Genomic DNA, 23,280 nt, shown 5'->3' with positions numbered 1-23,280 from the left:
CTAAAGCTACAATCCCCGGAAGATATCAAACATCTGAACTCCACGCTTATTAACACTCAATCTTGGCTGGCAGATAATCACCTCAAACTAAATGCTCTGAAAACCGAGTTCCTACTCATCTCACCCCCGGCGAAAATTTCCATCACCCAAACATGGCTCAATAACCTAACAGCACTCAATGTCCAACCTACCATCGTGGACTCGGCGAAATCCCTAGGCATCACACTCGACGCCAAGCTCAACATGCAGCAGCACGTTAGCAAAGCCACAAAAGCAGCTAATTTCCAAATCAACACATTGAGGAAAATTAAACCTTTCCTCCCTGCCGAAGACTTCCAAACTGCTGTACAATCTCTAGTCATCCCTTGAATAGACTACGGAATTGTGGCCCTCAGCGGACTCCCGCTATCCACAACTGCACCCTTAAGAGCCTCCCTGAACGCTGCAGCAAGACTCATTACTGGCTCAAGAAAACATTCGCATATATCCCCAGACTTAAAGTCTCTAAAATGGCTGCCTTTTGAAGCCAGAATACAGCTAAAAATTGCAGTTATGACACACGCGGCCGTGCACCACAATGCACCCAACTACCTCGCTCAAAAGTTGTCTATCTCAGGAGGTTCGAGGTCCAATAGAAGTACAAAAAACCTACTCCTGAAACCGCGTAGATTCCGGAAAGAGAAAACATACAAGCGCTCCTTCTCTGGAATGGCACCCAGGATTTGGAACGCGCTCCCGCCTGAAACTAGGCTGATCTCCTCCACTGCACTCTTCAAGAAAGAGGTGAAAACCATCCTTCTTGCCAAGATATCCTGAACATGAGTGGTACTGTATCAGAGACTCTGCATTGCTTTGTATCACTGTTCACCTTGTCCTCTGGCACTTTACCTCTAACTTGATGTTGTCACTACCAATATATGACACACGCTGATTCACTCTCCAGATGCCCCCACTCAGTGTTCTCGCTTCACTAAGACTTTGGTATAAGCCATCCACACACCCAAGGTGCACCTCTATAGTGGGATCAATGACTTGTACCGTCTTATATTACTTGTTTACCTGATTGTATATTGATATGTTTTATGTATGTTACTATTATCCCACCATGTTATTGACTACCATACTACTCCCATTATCTCTGTTCACTCCTACTGCCCCTACCCTGTCTTTGTGAAGCGCTCTGATATCTGTAAGGATCTTGTTCGTGCTATATAAAACTTTGAATAAATAAATAAATAAATAAATAAATCAAACACTCACACCCAGTCAAAAGATCTGGGTTTAATCCATCACCATTCTTTAGCCCACTCTGCCACCCCAGTTCAGACATGGCTATATGCAAATCAGTCTAACCCTGTGGCTCATGGGAACAGTCCAGCCCGAACTGCCAAGCCATGCCTTCCCTGGACCGGAAACAAGCTTCCGAGGACCGGTTTCTGGCATTACAGCCTTCTTCAGCCCGGCTTGCCTGAATCCAGTGGCAAAGTGAGCAAGGGACTCACGTCTGAGCATACCCTGCCACACTCATGGCGGCCAAAAGCGGTACAAAAGGGGGTGGTGATGGACGGAGCATCTGAACCAATCAAACACTCACCCCCAGTCAAAAGATCTGGGTTTAATCCATCACCATTCTTTAGCCCACTCTGCCACCCCAGTTCAGACATGGCTATATGCAAATCAGTCTAACCCTGTAGCTCATGGGAACAGTCCAGCCCGAACTGCCAAGCCATGCCTTCCCTGGACCGGAATAAGCTTCCGAGGACCAGTTTCTGGCATTACAGCCTTCTTCTGCCCGCATCCACTTGCCAGGGCTTTACCCTTCCCTTTTCTTACACATAGGACACGCCTATGGTAGGTCCAAGGTACCCCCCCTACGCAGTGTGCAGTGTATGTGAAAGGTAGGACATGTACTAGTGTGTGTAACATGTCCTGATAGTGAAATACTGCCAATTTCGTTTTTCACTATTGGAAGGCTATCTTGCCCATAGGCCAGAATGGGGAATGCTGTGTAACATGTTGACCTGCATACCTTCCCATAGGAGTGAGATGGAAAATTGGAGTCTGGTATCCCTGAACTCAGAATTTAATAACACATCTTTTAGTAAAGATGGTTTTTAAATTCCGTGTTTGAAAATAGCACTTTTTTTAAGTGGCTATTTTCTTGTTCAACCTTTCTGTGTGCCTCTGCCTGTTTGTGGATTGACTGTCTGTTTGAGAGTGAAGGGAGCTGGGGTGGCTCCAGGAGTCTGGGCGAGTCAGCACTAGGCTGAATAGATCGATCTGCATTTGGAGGAGTAGCACCTGGGCCTGAATAGGGCTGTGCCTGCCTTCCACAATGCTGGCTTCTCCTCCTGCGATGTGTCTGAAGACCCACATTCACACAGGAAGAAGTTGTGCACTGGCAGAGTGCACCCTGAACTGGCTTGGACTGGGTCCAGGATCCCTTACACCTAGAGAACAAAGACTTTTGGGGTATAAATATGAGAGCTGAAACCCCTGAACTTTATATCATCCTGAAATCAAGAAGAAATCTCTGCCAAGGATAAGAGCATCAGAAACTGAGAAGAAGGACTGCCCTTGCTGTGTGTTCTGGGGCTGATTTGCAGTGGCTATTCCGCCAAGGAAAGGGGAAGGACTTTGCTGTGTCCTCTACTTGAAAAGGAAATCTCCAAGGACCTGAGGAGAGCTGGCCTCCTGTTGTGGAAACTCAGGGTCATCAAAGTTTCCAAGACTACTTTGTGATCAAGAGGAACCTCTGCCAATAAACATCAGCTGAAGAGACTGAGGAGAAGAACTGCCCTTGCTGTGTGTCTGGGGCTGGCCTGCAGTTTGCTGTTGCTACTAAGGAGAGGACTAGGGACTTTGCTGTGTCCTCCCTGCTTTCAAGAAGGACTTTGCTGTGTGATGTATCCTGAAAGAAGAACAAGTCTCCAAGAACCTGAGGAGAGCTGGCCTCCTGTTGCTGAAACACAGGGATATAAAAAGTTTCCCCAGAAATGTCATCAAGCCGTTGTGTGCGTGTGTCTGTACCCGCCTGTGGCAGTCATGAAATTATCTGTGCTTCCACGTGCTTGAAATCCCTGGTTTGCCCTGTGACGCTGTGTGCGTGGGCCTGCATCCAGCTGTGAGAGCCTCTGTGCCCCGTCACCACCACAGGCCCGAGTCGTCAGCGAGATCACTATCAGAGGAGGTGAAAACTGTGACATGATCAGCGGTTGCAGGACGTCGCCTGGCAACCGGGACGCATCCATGAGGATGCGCTGCTGCGAAGGGAGCCCAGCGGGACGTCATCACCGAGCTGGAGGAAGAGAAAGCCCTGCCGTGATCGGAGGTTGCAGGATGTCACCTGGCAACTGGGAAACATCCACGAGGCAGCGCTGCTGTGAAGGGAGCCGGCTAGTGGGATGCCATTGCCGAGCCAGAGCAGCAAAGCCGCGTTCGAACCAAGGAGGGCTGTCCCGATCCTCTCTGTCTGCATCATCAAGAGGGGATCCCCATCTGAGGACTGCACCAAGGAATTTGCCTCCGCAGGTAAAGCTCAGATCAACAATCTGAGCCAGCGAGTGAGACCACTGCTGGGTGTATTGCTCTAGCCGGGGTGTGGGCCTGCAGGAAGCTGTCGAACGAAAGGCAGCCAACAGCGCTTCCTTCCCGGGCATTCCCCACGTGTCCTACTTGCCCGGGTGATCTCCACTATACCGGCGACCTGTCACAAGCATTCTTTTTGGTCCCAAGGGGACCCGGGGGCCAGTGTCAGAGAGGCTGACAACAGAGGGAGCCTGTTATAGGCAAAGCGGCATTTAAGCACCAGGGAAGCCCCGCGCACCAGTGCTGAGTAATTCGGACTGACAACCGGATGGTGCAGGCACTAAAGAGATCAGCGCTAGGGATATTTCACTTGATGGTTAGGAGAGATACAGTTTCAGCTCACGTTTCCCTTTTATCCTGAGACTGAACTATTAGTCCCACAATATTTGCCTAAAGACTTACAGAATCTACCACTTTGTTTTTATCAAGAACATTCTAAAGGAATGCTGGAATTTTTGTTGTTTTGGTCTTGCCTAAACTTAGATAAAGATATCTATATTTTTATAACAACCTGTGTGGTGTCCATTTGTGGTGTTTCACTGTGTTACTGTGGGTGTTGGTGCAAATACTTTACACATTGCCTTGAGGATAAGCCTGTCTGCGCATGCCAAGCTACCAAGGGGGTGAGAAGGAGTTATCTACAGTGTGTTTCCCCCTTACCCTGACTAGAAGCAAGGGTCCCTATTTGATCAAAGGTACCTACCTCTGCCAACTAGAGACCCCATTCCTAACACATGGTAAGCTTGAAAACAACAAGGGCGGACTCCATGAACCTAATTATTAATTGAGCCCTACTGGGTCAACATGCTTCTTGCCCTTAGTGGCCTCATAGGTTCTGTGGCATTCGTCAGGACAAAATAAATACCCTAATCTAAACAGCAGGATTTAATCATACAGTGTAATAGCAGTTCCTATAGTGCTAAAGACTGTGGTGTAAAATGTAATCACTAGAGGAAACTCATATAGATTCCTCTGGTATTTGTAGCCTGGTAACTGACAAACAAAATAGAGTTACATACACAATACAAATACGCATGTCCATTCAATAGACACCACATGCAGATATTCATGTTGTTTTGGAAATTGTAGAGAAATTTTTTTGCCATTGGTAGTGGCTTTGCACATCACACTAAAACACGAAACTCACATCACATGTATAAAAACTTCAGTGAAAGTGGTAAACATCCTACCCTAGCTAAAAGTTACCAGAGCTCCATCGTGGCACTAGCCAGCCATCATTTTGGCTGGCAAGTTGGGATATTGGTCATTGGTACTCTTAAGACATGTACTTTGAGTACAAACTCAAACTTAGCACTAGTATTCCAAATGCATCATCTTTGTGTATAGACCAGCTGAACCCTTATCCCTTTGTTTCCCAAACTGTGCTTAGTGCCTCAGACTCCCTGTAGGAAAGTAGGCTATGCTTTCATGGTTACCCCCACTTTTTGCCTGGTGTTTTGCTGTTTCTGAGTAGTCTGACTGGGATCCTGTTAATCAGGACCCCGCCCTCGATGCTTTCTCTCCTAAATTGGTTATGGTGAGCACTTAGGCACATCCCAGATTGGCTACTGGTGTACTCTTATGAGCCCCTAGTATATGGTACTGAGGCACCCAGAGCATAGGTACACAAGGGGTCCCTCATGGGCTGATGCATGTATTTTGACACCCATGAGAGAGCACTCAAACTATGACTACAGCCCTCCACTGCAGCCTGGGAAGCTGGTGCTAGCACCACTCACGACAGACATAGGTTTCCCTATATCTGAGGTCACTGCACTTAAAACCTATAAGTCACCCCTATGGCAGGCCTTTCAATCCTGAAGGCAGGGTGCTCAGTTCTAAGTGTGAGGGTGCCCCTGCATGAGCAGAACCCCCCTGCAACCTTCGGAGTCCATTCTCCCGGGTTGTAAGTGCAACAGTAATTATAACATATAGATGGGGCCATGCATCCTTATGCGATGACCTGCTCTAAACTGGTTGTAACGAACCCTGTCATGTTTGGTTTCAAACATGTTGGAATCATACCCCCCCGTAAATGGTTGGGAGGTATGATTCTATACACTGTAGATATCCTCAGTGAGGCAATCAGTGCTCCCGGGACCAGTCTTCCAGAACTGGACATCAAGCTAGTGCTGCTGCCGAACAGAGACATGTTTCTGCCCTCCTGCTGCTGAGCCATCCGAGCAGTGGAAGGCAGAACAAAAGATATCCTGTCACAGGGAGGTGTGACCACCTCCCAGACAGGGTTTAGTGTATTGGGGCAGGGTGGGGCGCTTGCCAGCGCTACTGAGACTGTTTGCAGGGCACATTTGGTGCCCTCCTTGCATAGTCCAGTTCAAGGAGTCGTTGGCTCCCACTCTGGCGCAAAACTGGACAAAGTACATGGAAGTATCGTCCCCACTGTTTAGCCCATCCTCTGGGAGGGCCCCTTGAATCGTTCCTACCCTTTCCTTCGGGTACTTAAGGGCTTACCTGTGGGTGGGTCCGTAGATTTGCCGTTGGACAAGATTCAGATCAAGATACCACTTCTTTTTTGACTGTATGGGCACTCTGGACTTCACTGGACTTTGCTCTGGTTACCAAGGCTGCAACTGGGAAGACTCCTGCTGCTCCTGGTCTCTCCACCCTGCTCGTCTGCTTCAACGTCCATGCCTGTGCTTCATTCAGGATTCTTCTAAGGCCTGTGGACATCGAAGACACCTGAAGGAATCTCCCTTGAAGTGAAGGAGTCACTTCCCTGCATCTGCAGGCACATCAACCAAGCTAACTGGTCTGATGGTCCTGGGCTCCCACGGACTCTGAAAGGCTCATTGACACAGGTCATGGGTTTACAACTCCCTCAAGGCCTGCACTGTCTTCACACCAAGTTTGAGGCCAGTATCCCTCGTTGGAACTGCAGAAACCAAACCCCAGTTCACTGCGTCAACTTGTCATTGCAAAGGCTTGTTGGCTCTCTTCCTTAAAGACCTTCAGCCTCCAAATAGCCTCTACCTCAAACCTCTCCTGTGACCAAGATCTCTATCCTCAATGTATCTCTTGCACCCTGGGCCTGCATCTTTGGTGAGCTGCTCGAGGTCCTCCTGCGACTCCAGTGCCTCCAGCCTGTGGGTCTTCTTGAGGATCTTCCTTGATTCCAGTGGTCTCTCCTGATTTCTCCGGGCCTGCTCGGACTCCCCTGCTTATGGTGAGTCACTTGGACCTTGCTGGTCCCGAGACTGCACCTATTTTGCTCTCAACGTTGTTTGCTGTTGCCAAGGCTTGTTGGTGCTCCCGACGGACACCGACCCCTCAACTCTTCACAGTCGATGTGGGACAGCTTGTGAATGGCTCCTGGTCTTCCTCAGCATCACCTGGTCCCCACAGCTGCAGCTCCCAGGTCACAGTCAACTCTCCTTCAACACCTAATATCGGTGGACATTTGTCTTCTGTGGCTCCCGGTAATTCCTGAGTGGCATAGACTCTGTCCCGTCTGCTTGCAGGTACTTCTCATCTTAAAACCACCTCTGGGTTCCACCGGACGCTTTCACCTTCCCCAGTAACGGCATCTTCCTGAAGTTCTCCATTGATTTTGACGGCGGTTTCCGACGCCACTTCACACCTATGCACCCAGCTACCCTGGAGTAGGTATCCTGGTTCCTAGGGTATCCACGGCTGGGGTGGCTCTCTAACCTTCTGTCTTCCATGGGGTTTCTTCAGGGTTCACTGGGAAGGGTCCTTCTTCTTTAAAATTGCAACCATGATTTACCCATTGACAAGAATTGAGCACGCAGTTGTGTTCCCACTCTGCACACGGCCTCCAAGGGATTCCTGGTTACTTACCTAAGGTGGCTCCTTGGGTTCCCAGCACTTCTACATCTTCTGGGTTTAGTCTTGACTTGAGTCGGGGTTCGCATACCTCTATTTTAGTATATGGTTTGGTCTCCCCCTGGCGACCACCGTGTATTTGGGGTACGTACCTGTTTTTATTGCAAAGTAGTGTGTGCATTGTATATATCTCTGGGTAGGAGATATCTGTAAGTATTAGTGAGTGTCTTATAATAAATACATATTTTTATAAGTATACTGTATTTTTTTTTCACTTAATCAATACCAATAGGATTACGTTCTAGTAAAACAAGCTGCTTTACACTCCTTTTTGACTAAGCCTAAAGGCTGCTCTCCACAGCTACTACTCAGAGAGCTTTCTAAGGTTGTCTAAGACCACTAAAACCACCATAAGGGGTGTCTGGATTAGTGCAAGGTGCATACATAAATATGCACCATATACTAAGCCAGCCTCCTACACTCCCCAGCACCCCCAGTGTGGTCCCATTATCTGGACATTCAGACATGTTATTTTTTTAACTAGGTCTTGTTCCCCTACAATGATCACTTTGCACTTTAGTTGGAACCCTGTCCTTTTTGAGTGGTATGCTTTTGGGTGACTGTACATTTTGGGCCTGATTCGTGTATTCTCAACAACCTGTGCCGGGACCCACTGAGGGAGTTCAACCTTGCTGCATAGGTGAAGAACTAGGTCAAGTGTAGACATATCATAGCCATTTGATTTGTTCTAACATCTGTGGACACCTTTACCTCCTTGACTGAACATTAACAAACAGCCTAAAATAGAACACCTGAGACTTGAGAGCTTCCTGGTTCAGCCAGAGATCTTTCACCACAGGGGTTAGCATTGTTAATGTGGGTGGATATTCCTTGTACATAAGCACCTTACAGTATAAACACTATAATTATGATTTGGGTGTTATCTCGAGCCTATAATGTGCAAGGATCTTCACGGTTTCTGCGTGCTTCCTAGTGTTAACTCCTCTGGTTTTCTATACAAGGAAAGAGATGTTCTTTGAAATATATAATGGACTTATCACGAGCCATGATTTTCTTATTAATCACTTGCATCATAAAATGCTCGAGTTCAAACCCCTTTTCTATCTCCTGGAGTAAGTCTGCGATTATGTCCATGCTTTTAGGTTTAGTATGCAAAAGAGGTAACTTCCTTATCCAGTTGGAAAGCAATAACACCTTGTAGGGATTAGTCTGAGCCCAGGAATCTTACAGAAGAATCATGTAATTAGCAGAGACAGTATGCAGTAATTGCCACACCCCTACAATTTCTTCTGAATAAAGTTTTGCAGGTCTAACCTGTTTAATTCATAGGGGGGGGTGATAGGGGAAAACTCCAATACATTCTGAATTAGGTGCAGTTAGAGCTATGTTTGCATGTTATCCCATTGGGGGCTGGCATGAACCGAGGGTGGTGGGGCAGGGAGCACAAGAAAACAAATGTTAACAAATAAAATAGACTTGCCTTCCTGGCTGGCAGCGCAAAGTCCTTCTCCCTACAGTGTCTTCTCAAAGCTCTGGACCCAGGAAATGGCGCTACCCAATCCTGGCCCTACTCTCACAGCATGAGAAAAGCGCCAGGACTGGAGGGAAATATCTCACTCAGTGTTCTTAAGAGCACTGGAGGCCTGAGCTTTCCTAACTTAGCTGTGTAAGACAGCTAGGTTAGAGAAATTTAAAATGCACATGTTTGGCTGTCCGTTGAAAGACAGCCGGCCAAAGAAATATGCACATTTTAAACTTTAGCGCACAGCTCCCTGCTTTGCCGATTTGGCAACAATTTCCCCGACCCGTCCTGACACCTAGTTTGGGACGGGTTGCTGAAAAATAAAATGGTAATAAATAAACTTTATTACAATTTTATTTTTCAGCTCTGGGGCTTGTGTGGCGATACTCCTCTGCTCAAATTGAGAAGCCGCCCATATATGAGCCAGATGCATCAAAGGGTTTTGCCCATTCTGTGTCTATGAGAAAATGTGTTCATGCATATGGCCCATAATCCCTCCTTTTTCCGAGGTTCAACTCAGAATATGAGGTATTTACTGGGATTAGTAAAAGCTGGGTGCGGTAAAACCCTGAGTCCCTTCCTACCCACTCATAAACAGGTTTATAGTAAGGTATAAGAGAACCCAGCTGGGTATACAATGTGATAAGCAGGTACCAGGACTAGACCCAGCTGACAGAGAAGTCAAGGAATGGAATTTAGTAAGAAGTCACTGGTGTGGGACCAAATATAGAAAGTGACTCCAAAGCAGCACCATGATTCCACAAATGTCTGCAGTCAAAGTAGTCTTAGGGCTATGAACACCTACACTTATGGTTCCCACTGGATAAAGTGATAAAAATGTGTTTCACTCATAACTTTACAACACGATTTGCTCTGACTGTAGTGGATGTCTCCTTTCACCAAGCGTTGCAGCCACTATTATATACTTTAGTTTTGTTGTGTGCCGCACTGAGATATTGTGCTCTTCGAGACAGGAAGTCCAGCCAAGTGCTTCAGGCCAGTAGCGTAGACACTGTCTTGGACCCTAGTGCAAGGAAGTAAATGCACCCCCCAGCCCCTCTTGTTGATGTTTGAATTGTACATCTCAGCAATAATCCGGGTTCAGTGGATCAGTGCTACTGCACATTCTGGATGTTATGTTCATCTATTTATTTTATTTTATTTATTTTAGGAGCATGTAGGATCCGGTATCATAGTCACCAGTGACAGACCTTCTGACTTTTAGCAGCATACTTTCTTTTTTTTAAATTATTTATTAATATGTTCTGAAAACAATTAAACGCAAGTTCCAAAAAAAGTACAGATAATAAGTCAAAATAATGAATTGCCCATTATACATCTCTCATTGTAGGTTGCTCTTGTCTAGACATTTCATTTCCTTTGCAGTCCCTCCCTTCCCCTTTTCCTTGTGTTTTCATCTGCAAGCGTCTTCTCCTCTGCTCCAGATCATATTAGAGCTGCACATATAAGAATAGCGATAGTATAGGCACTGCTAGAGCCTATAGATTTGCTTGTATTTATTTCATACATTAAGCAAATTATTTTATCATGCTATGCTGTTCAAAACAATTACTCATCTGGCAGGGCCAGTACTGATTCCCCACTGTTCTTGTCTCATTTCAGCCTCTTCAGCTTCTCCTCTGCACTGGACTGCATCCTCCACGCTCCGGAAGTCTGCGATGAGCGAGTGCAGCAAATACTCAGGCAGGATATTGTCAATCCACTGAGGAAGTGAGTGGAGCATCTCTTCCTTTACATGGACGTTATAATGTTTATTTGTGCTGCATCGGGGAGGGGACGATCCATCGTTTATTATAACCCCATCCCAGTAAAAAAAACTATATTTTTTATTCCTTCTGCATCCTGAAACATAATCTTCCTACACTGCCAAAATTTAACAAAAATGCCACATTAGAAAACTGAGACTTAGATTTACAGTAAGGGACAATTTTAAACCTTCCTATGAACCAGTATCTAAGGCATGTATGCACATATTTTATTGTGTAGCTAAAAACCCATTAGACATTAGAAGATCAGACACAAACCTCACATACATAGACCTCTCAAAAGAAGCTAAAGTAATATTAATTACAATGTTGTGTTACATACTGATTTTGACAATGACAAGAATTTAAAAAGAATTCTTCTATAAACAAGAACATCTAAAAACATAATATGCTTATATGGGGATACCAACGAGGACTGAGCTATCCTCAGAAACAATCTTACGTACTGTAGTGTTGTGAGTTTGTAGTAACAGAACCACTGTGGCTCCTGATGCACTCCGTAGAACGGGAAACGGCCACTACAACGTGGCCATTTCCACACATAACCTTAACCACGCATGCATTACAACGCATGCGTGGTTACCACGAATAGCCTTTACCACGCATTAATTTACTATGAGATACGTAGTAAAGGCATGTGTGTAAAAGGCTCAATTTAAAAAGGGGGCTTGGGGGGTCTCCCCCCCCCCAAAAAAAAATATGTGCGAAAAAAAGGGGGCTCAAAAAAACACACCTGTTTCCGTGGCGATGTGGAGGCAATCATCGTCGTTAGAGGAAACGGAAAGACTCTTCCGCTTCCTCTTTACGACGTGCAACGTCACCTCAGAAAATCATGGAGAGGAGATGACGTGGAGAGGTAAGGGGAATTTTAGTTTAAAAAATATATATAAATAAGGATTAAGGGGGTTGTGTTACGCAGGGGTTTGATTTTAGGGTTAAGGGCAGGGGAGGGGTATTTGTTAGAAGGGTTTAGGGGTGGGGGAATCGCAAAGGAACACATTTGAAGGGTTCCGGGCAGGGGTAATTCTAAGAAGGATTGGGGGCTGGGGGTCGGGGGGGTCACGCAGGGGTACAGGAGAGGGGTATTGTAAAAAATAGAGAACTAGAGAGGGGAGGGGGCAAGGGAGCAATTATAGGAAATGGGCAAGGGGTCTGAGATAACCTTTACCAAGAGTATGCCCTTATCATGCATGAATTTATAATGAAAATAGTTGTAAAGGTATTCGTGGTAAAGGAATATTCGTAGTAAAGGTTATGCATGGTAATAGCATTCGCATTGTAACGCATGCGTGGTAAAGGCATGCATTGCAACGGAATGCGTTGTTACGTCAAACAACCCCATAGAACTGTGACGTAAGAATGAGAGCATAGTGAAGTGAATGCAGGTTTCGAAAGTTGAGTTCACGGTTACAAACTGAAGAGTAAAGATGTGTTATACCAAGCTCGGTGTGCGGCGTAGTCATTGGCGAGTACACGGCTGGGGAGGACGCTACAATTGGTGACCTGATAGGGAATAAGTAACATGAAGATTGACAGTGCTCTCCCCTCAGAATTTGCTGTGGTCCAGCAAATTGCTTGTGCGTGCAACGTGTGCATCTGTCAAAGTGAGGAATCAACGATTTGTTTATGTGGAGTCAAAGCCCAGCACCAGTTCAGTGAAAAGCATTTGGCGTTAAGGAAAGCTTGCCTGAGGTCTACACATTGGTGGCCAAGAACCTACTGGACGGCTGCACATAGAAGCACAACACTACTTCGTAACTCCAAGCCATACAGTCACACCGAGTGATAACACTATAGGCGAATGTAACCTGGTTTTGAAAGAGCCACAAAGTGCAAAATAACACTGCAAACAGCAGTGCTGCAAGGCAGAGATAAACCAGGTGTCAGAAAACACAAAGAGACACTGAAGGGCAAAGTAATAAAAGTAACAGTCATCTGTTTACCTGTGCTGAGTAATTAGGCCACAGCGCTGGAGGGAGTGAACTCGAGATAAAGTACCAGGTTTGTGCTTGCGGAGCCTTCTATATCCAAAGTCGCACCCCATCAAAGTTGCAGAGTGGGGATAAGAAGAACTCCAAAGGTTTATGAAGAGCAGAAACAGAGAGCGACGATCGGAAGCCTGACAGTTTGCTTCTCCAATGGAAACAAAGACAGGGGTCCCATTTCCTGTCATTATCAAAGATGATCCAGAGGCTGGTACAACGCAAGGCCTCAGAGTTGGTTTGCATAGACGAGATCACCAAGCAGCACTGGAGAGAACTCTGCTCTCCATGTCAGTAAGTTTCACTAATGGTTACAATGCTGCCGCTTTCTTGAAACCACCATCGCCATTCGATACCGCCAAAAAGTTGAATGTTGCCGACAGATGAACTGCCTGGATAAGACATTTGAGGATTTCATTGATGTGATCGAGGAAGCAGATATTAAGAAGATTGTTGAGTAATTTAAGAATCTTGCTGGTGATGGTGTAAAAGAAGTCACAAAGAATATGCCGCAAGCTGACGAAATTACATACAGTCAAATCAAAGCAGCCTTGAATCTCAAGTTTAATCCAATGCCAAATGTAGAATTCGAAAGCTACATCTTCAGTCACGAATGACAGAAATCTGGTAAGACCAACGATTAATTTGTTGAGAGACTGGATACGCTCATCTAACACTATAAGTTCAATACATTTAATGATGAGGAAGCTATACGATTCAGAGTGACTGACAGATACTCTTCAGATTCGTTCAGACAAAGTATGCTGAGAGAAACTTTGGGTCTGGAGCGAGTTCTCATGACTGCCAGAGTTGGACAGCTTGCTGATCGACAAGCTGCTGACATGGAGGTCGGAGGTGCTCTGAAGTAAGTCAGTCCAGAATGTGAGAAATAAGCCAAAGTACAAGGCAGAGAGACCCAGAGTGAATGCCCCACAGAAAAAGAAGTTGTGCTTCAGGCGTGGATTTTCGTTTCCACGCGAAGGTAAATGTCCCGCCCATGGGCAGATCTGCAAAGGCTGTGTAAAGGAGAACCATTTTGTGATGGTATGCAAGGCATAGAAAAAAGTAAGTGTGTCAAGGCGCGAAGACAATATGGCCGCCCAAACGTTTTGGAAGCGACTTTCGACACACGCCCATAAGGCCAAGCGACTTCATCAGCTGAGGCAAATCACCATCAAACAAAGTTGATTAATATCTAAATCTTCGTCAAACAGTTCTTCCATATCAAGTGAAAGCGAAGAAGATGGTTGTGTCATGTCAATGTTTACCTCAGAGCAGCAAGCACATGTTGGACAGGCCGCCTGTGAAAACACCGGTCCAAGAGAAATTGACAAGACAAAGCACCAAAGTCATTCAAACATTGTCTGAAGATCACACTAAAAGTCAATGGTTGTTCAACACCTTTCATTATTGATAGTGGAGTGTCAATAAGTATTATGCCTGAGGAGAAATATAATGATTTGTCTCCATTGCCCAGACTAATTTATATAGGTGGGCGGCATCAACACCCCTATTAGTCAAGGTTCATCAGTAGCAACGATAAAGCATTGGAAAACAAAAGTTCAAGCACCCATTCATGTACTGCAAGGTACGAAGTCAAGCACCTGTTTACTCAGCTTCAGCACAGCTGCAGATATGGGAGTGATATATGTTAGCTGTAAAATGAATGCTCATCACAAAATAGTAAGTAATTTCCCTTCATTGTTAAATGGGTTGGGAAAACTTAAGACTATGAAAGTCCAATTACACATTGATGAGGACATCCGTACTATTGAAGACACAGACAAATTGCCTTTAGCTTACAGGAAGCTGTTGAAAAAGAACTTGACTCCTTACTCAAATACAATATCATTGACCATTCCACTGGTTCAACTCCATCGGTTTCTCTCATATTGGTAGTACCCCAAAAAAGGATAGTGAAGAAGCTGTATGCATCTGTGTGGATATGCGTCAAGCAAACAGGGCAATTGAAAGAGAACGGGTCGCCTCACACAGGTTCTATCGGAGGCATGTAAGACAGTACTCAAAAGGCAGGGCCTCTCACTGATCATAGACCACAAAAGAGCAAAACTTGAAACCTTGAAAAAGAGTTGCAGGAATTAGAGAAGGAACTTACTACATGAGATTCTACTGACTTCTAACATGCCTTACTGTTAAAGAAAAGAGAATATAAAGACAAGGCCACGGATCTATGATGTTACAACGCGTTATTTTACAACGCAGACCGTTACATCGCAATTTTTACAACGCAGGAACCATTACAATGCAAACCTTTACAACGCATGTCATTACATAACAGATGCTATTACAACGCATGGCATTACATCGTAAGTATAGGTAAGTATACCTTTTTAAAAAAAATGTAATTAAGTTAATTTAATTAAATTAATTTAATTAAAATACATTTTAAAATAGTAATTATTTTTATTTAATAAATTTAAATTTATTTATTTAAATTAATTTTAATAAAAATTGTAATTAATTTTATTTAATTAATATAATTAAATTAATTTAATTTAAATATTTCTTTGATTGTAATTAAATTAAATTATTTAAAATAATGTATTTAATTTAATTATTTTAATTAAGAAATGTAATTAATATAATATAATTAATTTAATTTAACCTAAAAACACCCCTGTACCCTAAAACCCAAACCCTGCCCTGAAACCTAAAAACACCCCTGTACCCCAAAACCCAAACCCTACCCTGAAACCTAAAAACACCCCTGTACCCCAAAACCCAAACCCTACCCTGAAACCTAAAAACACCCCTGTATCCCAAAACCCAAACCCTACCCTGAAACCTAAAAACACCCCTGTACCCCAAAACCCAAACCCTGCCCTGAAACCTAAAAACACCCCTGTACCCCAAAACCCAAACCTTGCCCTAAAACCTAAAAACACCCCTGTACCCCAAAACCCAAACCCTGCCCTAAAACCTAAAAACACCCATGTACCCCAAAACCCAAACCCTGCCCTGAAACCTAAAAACACCCCTGTACCCCAAAACCCAAACCCTACCCTGAAACCTAAAAACACCCCTGTACCCCCAAAACCCAAACCCTGCCCTGAAACCTAAAAACACCCCTGTACCCCAAAACCCAAACCCTACCCTGAAACCTAAAAACACCCCTGTACCCCAAAACCCAAACCCTACCCTGAAACCTAAAAACACCCCTGTATCCCAAAACCCAAACCCTACCCTGAAACCTAAAAACACCCCTGTACCCCAAAACCCAAACCCTACCCTGAAACCTAAAAACACCCCTGTACCCCAAAACCCAAACCCTGCCCTAAAACCTAAAAACACCCCTGTACCCCAAAACCCAAACCCTGCCCTAAAACCTAAAAATACCCAAACACCCCAAAACATATACCTCAGTACCCCAAAACATATACTCCTATACTCATACTTATTTTAAAAATTACTTAAATTAATAAATTTAATTTATAATATTTAAATACATTAATAAATATTTTTATTTATTTTTATTTATAATTAATAATAATTAAATCAATTATATAATATTAAATAAAATAAAAAAAAATTATATACTTACCAATATTTACGATGTAATGGTATGCGTTGTAATACCATCTGCTATGTAATGCCATGCGTTGTAATGGCATCCGATGTAATGGATCCTGCGTTGTAATAGCTGCGTTGTAACAGCATTACGACGTAAAAGTTGCGTTGTAAGTGATACACACCCAAGGCCACTGCTGCACCCAAAGTGGGTCACAGAGCAATGCAACATCGCCTCTATGAGGTGGGCAACAAGGTGGGCATATTCTTAGCCTTGGTAGACAGATGGAAACAGACAAGCTGCTGAGTATTAGAGGTGCAGACTGGCCTTGGAACACTGGTGAGAGATAAACAAGGTGCAGCACATACCTTTGATGCTTACTATACCCAGCTATACTCCCCGACGGTAAGTGCCACACCCACGGAATCTGGGGAATTCCTGACCGACATTCACCTCCCAAATCTTAAGTAGTCCGATAGGGCTCTCCTTGAGGACAAACTAACTGAAGTTGAAATAATACAAGCAATACATGACCTCAACTCGGGCAAGGCCATTGGCCCAAACGGAGTGCCAATTGAGCTCTATAAACTAATGGCCTCGAAGCTGGCCCTCTACTTGCTTGCATGTCCAAGGCGTGTCAGCAACTCATATCGCTGCCTTGGAACCGGCGACTGGCCACCATTGAGGGCCCCCCTAAAGAAGGAAAACCTCCTAATGATAGTGCCTCATATTGGCCTATATCACTCCTTAATGCTGAGATCAAGATCCTAGCAAAGATGTTCACCTCCCGCCTGTTCAAGCTTCTCACAACTCTACATTGTATAGCACACAGAACCAATCCCTCTGTGGAATGGTTAAATGATGAGCTCATATCCTTAAAAAAATCTTGGAAACAACTGGAGTGCACCTCGTGCAAAGTGAAGACTGTCACTAGTGAACAGGACTATCATGCCACCTTGAAAACTTATCATAAAAGCATTCACACCTCCATGAGGACTTTTTACACCAATAAAATTGACTCGCCCATAACTCGGCAAACTTCGTTAGACTGGGTCGCCTTGCAGGCTACCCCAAGTTGTAATGCCATTGACCAATTCTTCCATGACAAGGTGTCAGGTATCTATCAATCTTTCCGAGAATCTGCAAGGAAGTTTGGTAGTCATGAAGCTTGAGGGGAAGACCCATCCGGTACGGTGGGTCTTTCCAGTTTTGCCCATCCCTCCTTTGAGGAACTACGAGCATTGGTTACCAGGATGAAATCAGCCTCTTCCAAGGACCCTGCACCCCCTAAAATCCTCAAGTTAGCCATGGAATCCATCTTGCTGGGATTCAACCTTCTCAATATCTCTTTGGCATCTGGTATAATGCCTAAATGTTGGAAGCATGCCATTGTTAAGCCTTTTCTTAACATACCGCAATCACGGCTATTTGAAGGGTAAGGAAAACCCAGATGGGTGGCCGCTCATTTGGTGTTTGCGACAGCTAGATTTTGGAACACTCTTCCCTTGCATTCAAGATTAGAACCAGCTGAGGCCTCCTTTAGGGAAAATATTTAAACCTTGCTGTCTGATACATCAATAGTGTCGCAAGGAGGGTGCACTGAGAAGTGTTGCATAGCTGCTTTGTTGCAGCCATGCGACACTTCTCATAAATAAGGCCCTTGGTTAGTTAATCTTGGGCCATTAGGGTAGTGTGAAAAGCAAGAGACATACCTGCCAAAACTGTGCTTAAAACGTGCAAATAAAGTACATTCTCTAAGTTTCTTTAATCAATAAAAAAACATTCACTTTTTCTGATTTTCTTTCTGCACTGAGTAACCACAGAAAAAATGTGGAGATGTGTTCTGGCAGTCAAGGGCATAGCATGTCCTTAAACAAATGTTCTATGTGCATTCAATGAAAAAACTACCAGAAGAAACTGATTCTTACAAATCTCATTGGTCGAAGAATCTCTGATCAATTTTACCCTTCCAATGAATTTGACCAGGTTGCCAAAACCGACCTGGTGAATGTCCTTTTTGGAGAAAATTGTTTTTCTACAGGTAGATTTTCCTATCCCATTTTTATGGGGGGGAGGCGGCATTCTCTCCCCATGATTCTTTATCCTTCCCTACCTCCCCGTTTTTAAGTCTCCTTTTAAAGGGGTTCTTCTCCCCAGTAAACCCTCTTCTTCATTCCCTTGTTCTCTTCTTCACTATTGGTTAACTGAATGCAACAACAAATAAAGACAACTGCAAACTTATTTTTTCATGAACATTTTTCTTACCATTCCTATTGTAATTAGAATTGTAACTTTTTTTTACCTGACCTGGGATTTAATCCGTGGCAAGATACTCAATTTCCCCGAAAACATTTCATTTTCCGGGGGAAAGTGGTTTGTCATTATTTCATTTCCTAAATATGAAGTTTCATCAACCTGATTTCTTCAGACTGGCTTTCTTCATTTTGCAAATTCGTCATAATGACAGAATGCTAGGTCACATTATAATCATGTGCAACCTTTATTGGGTCTAAGTAGTCACAAATGATCCACTGCCAGTCTGCCTTCGTTAATAATACGTTTAAGTGTTCTTCCCTAGAGAGTGCACGTGTCGGTTTTATAGCCACATTTATTTCTAACCTGCTGGATCACCATTCCAACATTCTTTGAAGTGTATTTGTATCATGGCACATTCTAGTTGCTTGATTGTGTTCTTACAAATGTTCCTTCAATTTACATATTTCACAACCAAAATATTTCATATCACATGGATGCTTTTTTTGAGTTTTGGGTTTTTGATACAAAATACACACATAAAAAACTAATGCCTAACTTACAGAACATTTAATCCAAATTGTTCAACATTTACATGTGCAGTGCATGAATTACCTTCTCTTATAGATTAGCTATATCAAGTTTTATTGCGTAATTCATAATTGATTATATATGCTCAAGTCCCCTCACATCTTTTACTCAGCCCAGTCAGAAGCTAGTGTGATTATTATGTTTGCCTAATGTGTTTCCGCTTGCTTTTCAACATTCGAAAGTTAGAAGGTGTTGGAAATTCTGTCTTGAGTAACCAAGGTATTTTACCTTAATGTAGTCTCAAAAAATTGTTGCTCTTTAATGTTATTACAAAAATACCCCGATGGCAGGATATTGTGGGACATAATATTTGCGGTAAAAATATTGTTTTTTTATATTTTCTTAAAAATATAGAACATTTTAACATCATTTTATTTAATATTGTCATATAAAATATAGCATTAGGTTTTTTAATGTTTTATTAGTTTGTGGGTTATAAGTTATTATTTTTTTATTTGTAATAGTTTGCAATTATTTTTAATATGCTTTGCTTTTATGGTTTGGTAATATATTTAAGGAACAGTCAGGCATTTGCAGCCCGACTTGAGCCAAGAGGCACATTTTATGGTAGATGCAGGCCCGGCCCTGCAGGCAGTTTCAGTCCACCCTGTGCTGACCACGTGTCAGGCAGTCCATCATCGAACCAGGCTGATACGCACAACAAGGTAGATGTAGTCTTCCTCAGGCAGATGTACAGATGTACATGGTCTTTTGTTCTGCAGCACGAGTCGCCTCTGGCTTCGATCTGTCAGGCAATTTGCTTTCTCTAGGTTTTCTTCATGTCAGGAACACACTGAGTTTCTCCTCCTGCAGTTCAGGGATACTCCTTCCCTTTCTCAGCAAGCAGGTAGGCCTTTAGGCACTAGACAAACTCACTGAGCCTTCAGCAGGAAGTGCAGACTTCATGCAATGTCCCCTGAGAGACTGACTGTCAGACAGACACAAGCCCTGGCCACTCAGTAGTTCTTGAATACTCTGTGGAGCACGCCCTTCTTTGGTTATGAAGAATCTAGAAATAGAACAAAATGGAGGTGTTTGGGTACCACTTTTAAGCACCGCTTCCAGTCATGAGGTATGGATCCACTGTCTCAAACTATCAGAACCAGTCAGGGGTGGTCATTTTGCAAATGTCCATCTCAGGCTGCTCTCTAACGTAAAGTACGGTTCTCACAGCAGGTAGAACCGTGGTTATCTTCAAACTGGAGAAATCACACCATGGGCACAATAAAGTGTGAGTTTTCTGCACCTGGTTGTCATCAGTCTCTTTGAATCAGTAATCAGTGACATAAAAAGGGCAGGCCAAATCCAAACATACATACATACATACATACAGGCCAAACCTAGAAACTTCCTTGCCTTGAACAACAGAAATTCCATTCCCACTCTTAATGTCTAACATCGACCAAAAGGCATTGTTCATGAAGCACTAATGGGCAGCCCTTTCCTCACAAAGTCTTCATGTTAATTCTAAACATCTCCCTGCATCCATCCTCCTCACGTCAGTGTCTGAATTTTCACCCTCAGGCCACAGGATACAGGCAATACACTTTCACTGCCTGGAGAAGTTGTCCTCATCCTCCATTTTCTGCCATGGTAAGCCAGAGGCATTCAGAATTCAGCCCACTGGCTTCAATACTTAAACTCATACATATAAAGTCCTACTACCACACATGTACTACACGCATACTATATGCACACCGCCACTTAACATGCACACAAGATGTCAGTGTATGAATCTGGGAAGTATACATGAGAGAGGCCAGTAGATCACATTTCTATTGACAGGGATAAAAAGGTCCGCCATATGATATCACAAACACAGTAGGCTGCCACCACTGCTTTATGTGCTAAGCCCAGGACAAGGGTGGTAGTTTACTGTCCACTGTGAAGGCAGCTTTGCCTGACACCCCCAGATCACAGTACAGGTCCAGGACTTTAAAAAGTCAAGGAAAGACCAGGCCCTATGCACACACAAACACTAGATTAGTGTGACACCATGTCCAAAACAAACGTCAGGGTACCAGGTACACATGTCACCCAGGACAGGGATACATGCCCCTAAACCATACACGACACGTATTCCTATCCAAATAGAGAGTTTTGCCTTTCTACCCTGCAGCCAATGCCCCCTGTGCAATGTCCAATGTTATATTTTCTAAATGTTAAAAATGTCTTTCCTGAGAATGTACTGACATTTATTTATTATCAGTTATATTTACTTATGTTTGGAGATCCTACACTGACCCTCCTCTATGGTCTATGCAAAGTACCCAATTCTGTTCTCTCATACCTCCCGCATCCCCAACTCCACAAGAGTTTCTATATTTCTCTGTCTATTCCATCAAATACTCATTTAGAAATACTGAAGAGCATACAGTAGGATGGAGTGTAACCTTTGCGACCATCTTATGAAAAGACGCTCTACCTGGGATGGTAAGCAGCAAGTTAGCCCAGAGTGAAAGCCAGTTCCTAAGTCAGTAAGAGAATGTGTCCACCCTATGTAATCTGCTGTCACCTAAAAGACTCTCTCTCAGTTATCAAGGGAAAGCTCATTGGTTCTTCATGTCTTCATCTGGAGTAGTGAAAATATAGTAATGGAAAGGAGTGAGTGTCTTCCATACTGTCAGAAAGCACGACAGGAGATGTGGCTTATCATCTCATGCTCAGCGAGGACGAGTGAGGGAGAAAATGTACTCCCATGACTTCCATATTAAAGATGGAGCTTCACAAGCGTCTGTGCGCCTTTCAGTAATACCAAAAAACAGGCACAAGCACCCACTGGGCCCCCAAAGGCACTTTCTGTAATACTGCCACAGGTTAGTTTTTGCCCCAATTAAAACTGAGGTGTGACAAATGACGATAAATGCACACAAACTGTAGTTATTTCCATTCTTTATGCTAATTTCCACTTAAAAAAAATTTACATGGCCAATTGCCACCAGCTAAATGTATAACACTGATAGAGCGCGCGGGTCACCCGACCAATAATTTCGCCAGTTCCGGCTTCGGGCCCATATATTTCAAATCACCATATACATTGATCGGATGACCTCACGGTCTGCTATCAGATATTTGTGAGTTCCTTTCGTTAATTTTCAGTGTACCCGACTTACCATCCACCGACACGGGTACCTATGACCACAATGGATCAGGGAGCTAGCTGTAAAAGGAAAGGCAGCAAAATACAAACCCAACAAATAACATTCAAATCTTTGTAAAATGACCGCGGACAACTGGAAGTTTTAAAGTCTTTATCTATTTTAGTAAAATTCAGAAATCATCAAATTCACAGTAATTAAGCAATCGATAATCAGAATAACAGAAAGTACATAGCTAAATAGCAAATAAGTCAGTGCAACCATTTATAAACTAATGGAACCAGGACACACTTAAAGTGAGGGATCAAGAACTAGAACGTTTAAGGTGAACCACTAAAGATGGGATAGGCTTCGATTAGGACTAGTATTCTAGAGCTATCTCAGAGAAAAATGAGACAGGAGTTCGGGACATTTATATAACTATAGGAGAATCTATGAAGAGAGACACGCTATGCTTTAAGACAAAAGTTCTTTAGACAGTTTAAGTAAAGAGGTTCTAGACCATATCAGGAAATGACAAACTGCAATGCAAAATATAATTTCTAACAGGTAGGGTAACATAGAAACACGTTATGAAATAAATGCAAGTAACTTTATGATTCAATGGTTGCAGGAAAGCATGGAAATTAACATATGCAAAGGTATGTCTTTATTAAAGCAAAAGACAGAAAAATAGAAAGGTGCAGTTTTAGAAGATTTCAGAGTGATATTTACCTAGACTGGTGTGGAAACCAAACCCTGGCCACGGGTCAGTTAAGGACAGGAAACCCTCAAGGAAGGATACCCCTCAATGGACAGCAGGTGCAGAATGGACACCCAGGACAGGACAGGAAGACCAGATTAGGATCAGGACAGGAAACCCTCAGGACAGGACCCTCAGGACAGGACCGGCACCCGCAGTTCGGAAGCAACGCCTGCGCTCCACCCTCTCTGCAGCTATCGATCAAGACCCCGATTGGGTCAGCGAACTCCCAGCAAAGTGCTCCGCCAGCACTTTAAGGTTTAGTAAAACCTTAGTCTATGGTCAATTTCGGACAGAGTGCTCCGCAGTACTCTGTATCTTCAGTCACCTATTGAGTGCGTTGGGTCAGTGACAGGTCAGCTA

At 43.7% G+C, this 23,280-nt stretch overlaps 1 protein-coding gene across 1 annotated transcript in view; it reads left to right on the top strand.

The window, feature by feature from the left end:
- The window catches only part of LOC144766762 (ubiquitin carboxyl-terminal hydrolase CYLD-like), a 172,831-nt gene that overhangs the window by 95,400 nt on the left and 54,151 nt on the right, over positions 1 to 23,280 (top strand). The window contains exon 4 of the mRNA XM_078650506.1: positions 10,559 to 10,666. Within this exon, the coding sequence (XP_078506632.1) occupies positions 10,559 to 10,666 (108 nt within the window). The remainder of the gene's footprint in view (positions 1 to 10,558; positions 10,667 to 23,280) is intronic.

This window comes from Lissotriton helveticus, chromosome 7, assembly GCF_964261635.1.
Source record: "Lissotriton helveticus chromosome 7, aLisHel1.1, whole genome shotgun sequence".
Lineage (NCBI taxonomy): Eukaryota > Metazoa > Chordata > Amphibia > Caudata > Salamandridae > Lissotriton > Lissotriton helveticus.
The sequence above is the reverse complement of the archived record's forward strand: the minus strand, read 5'-3'. Positions and strand labels throughout refer to the sequence as shown.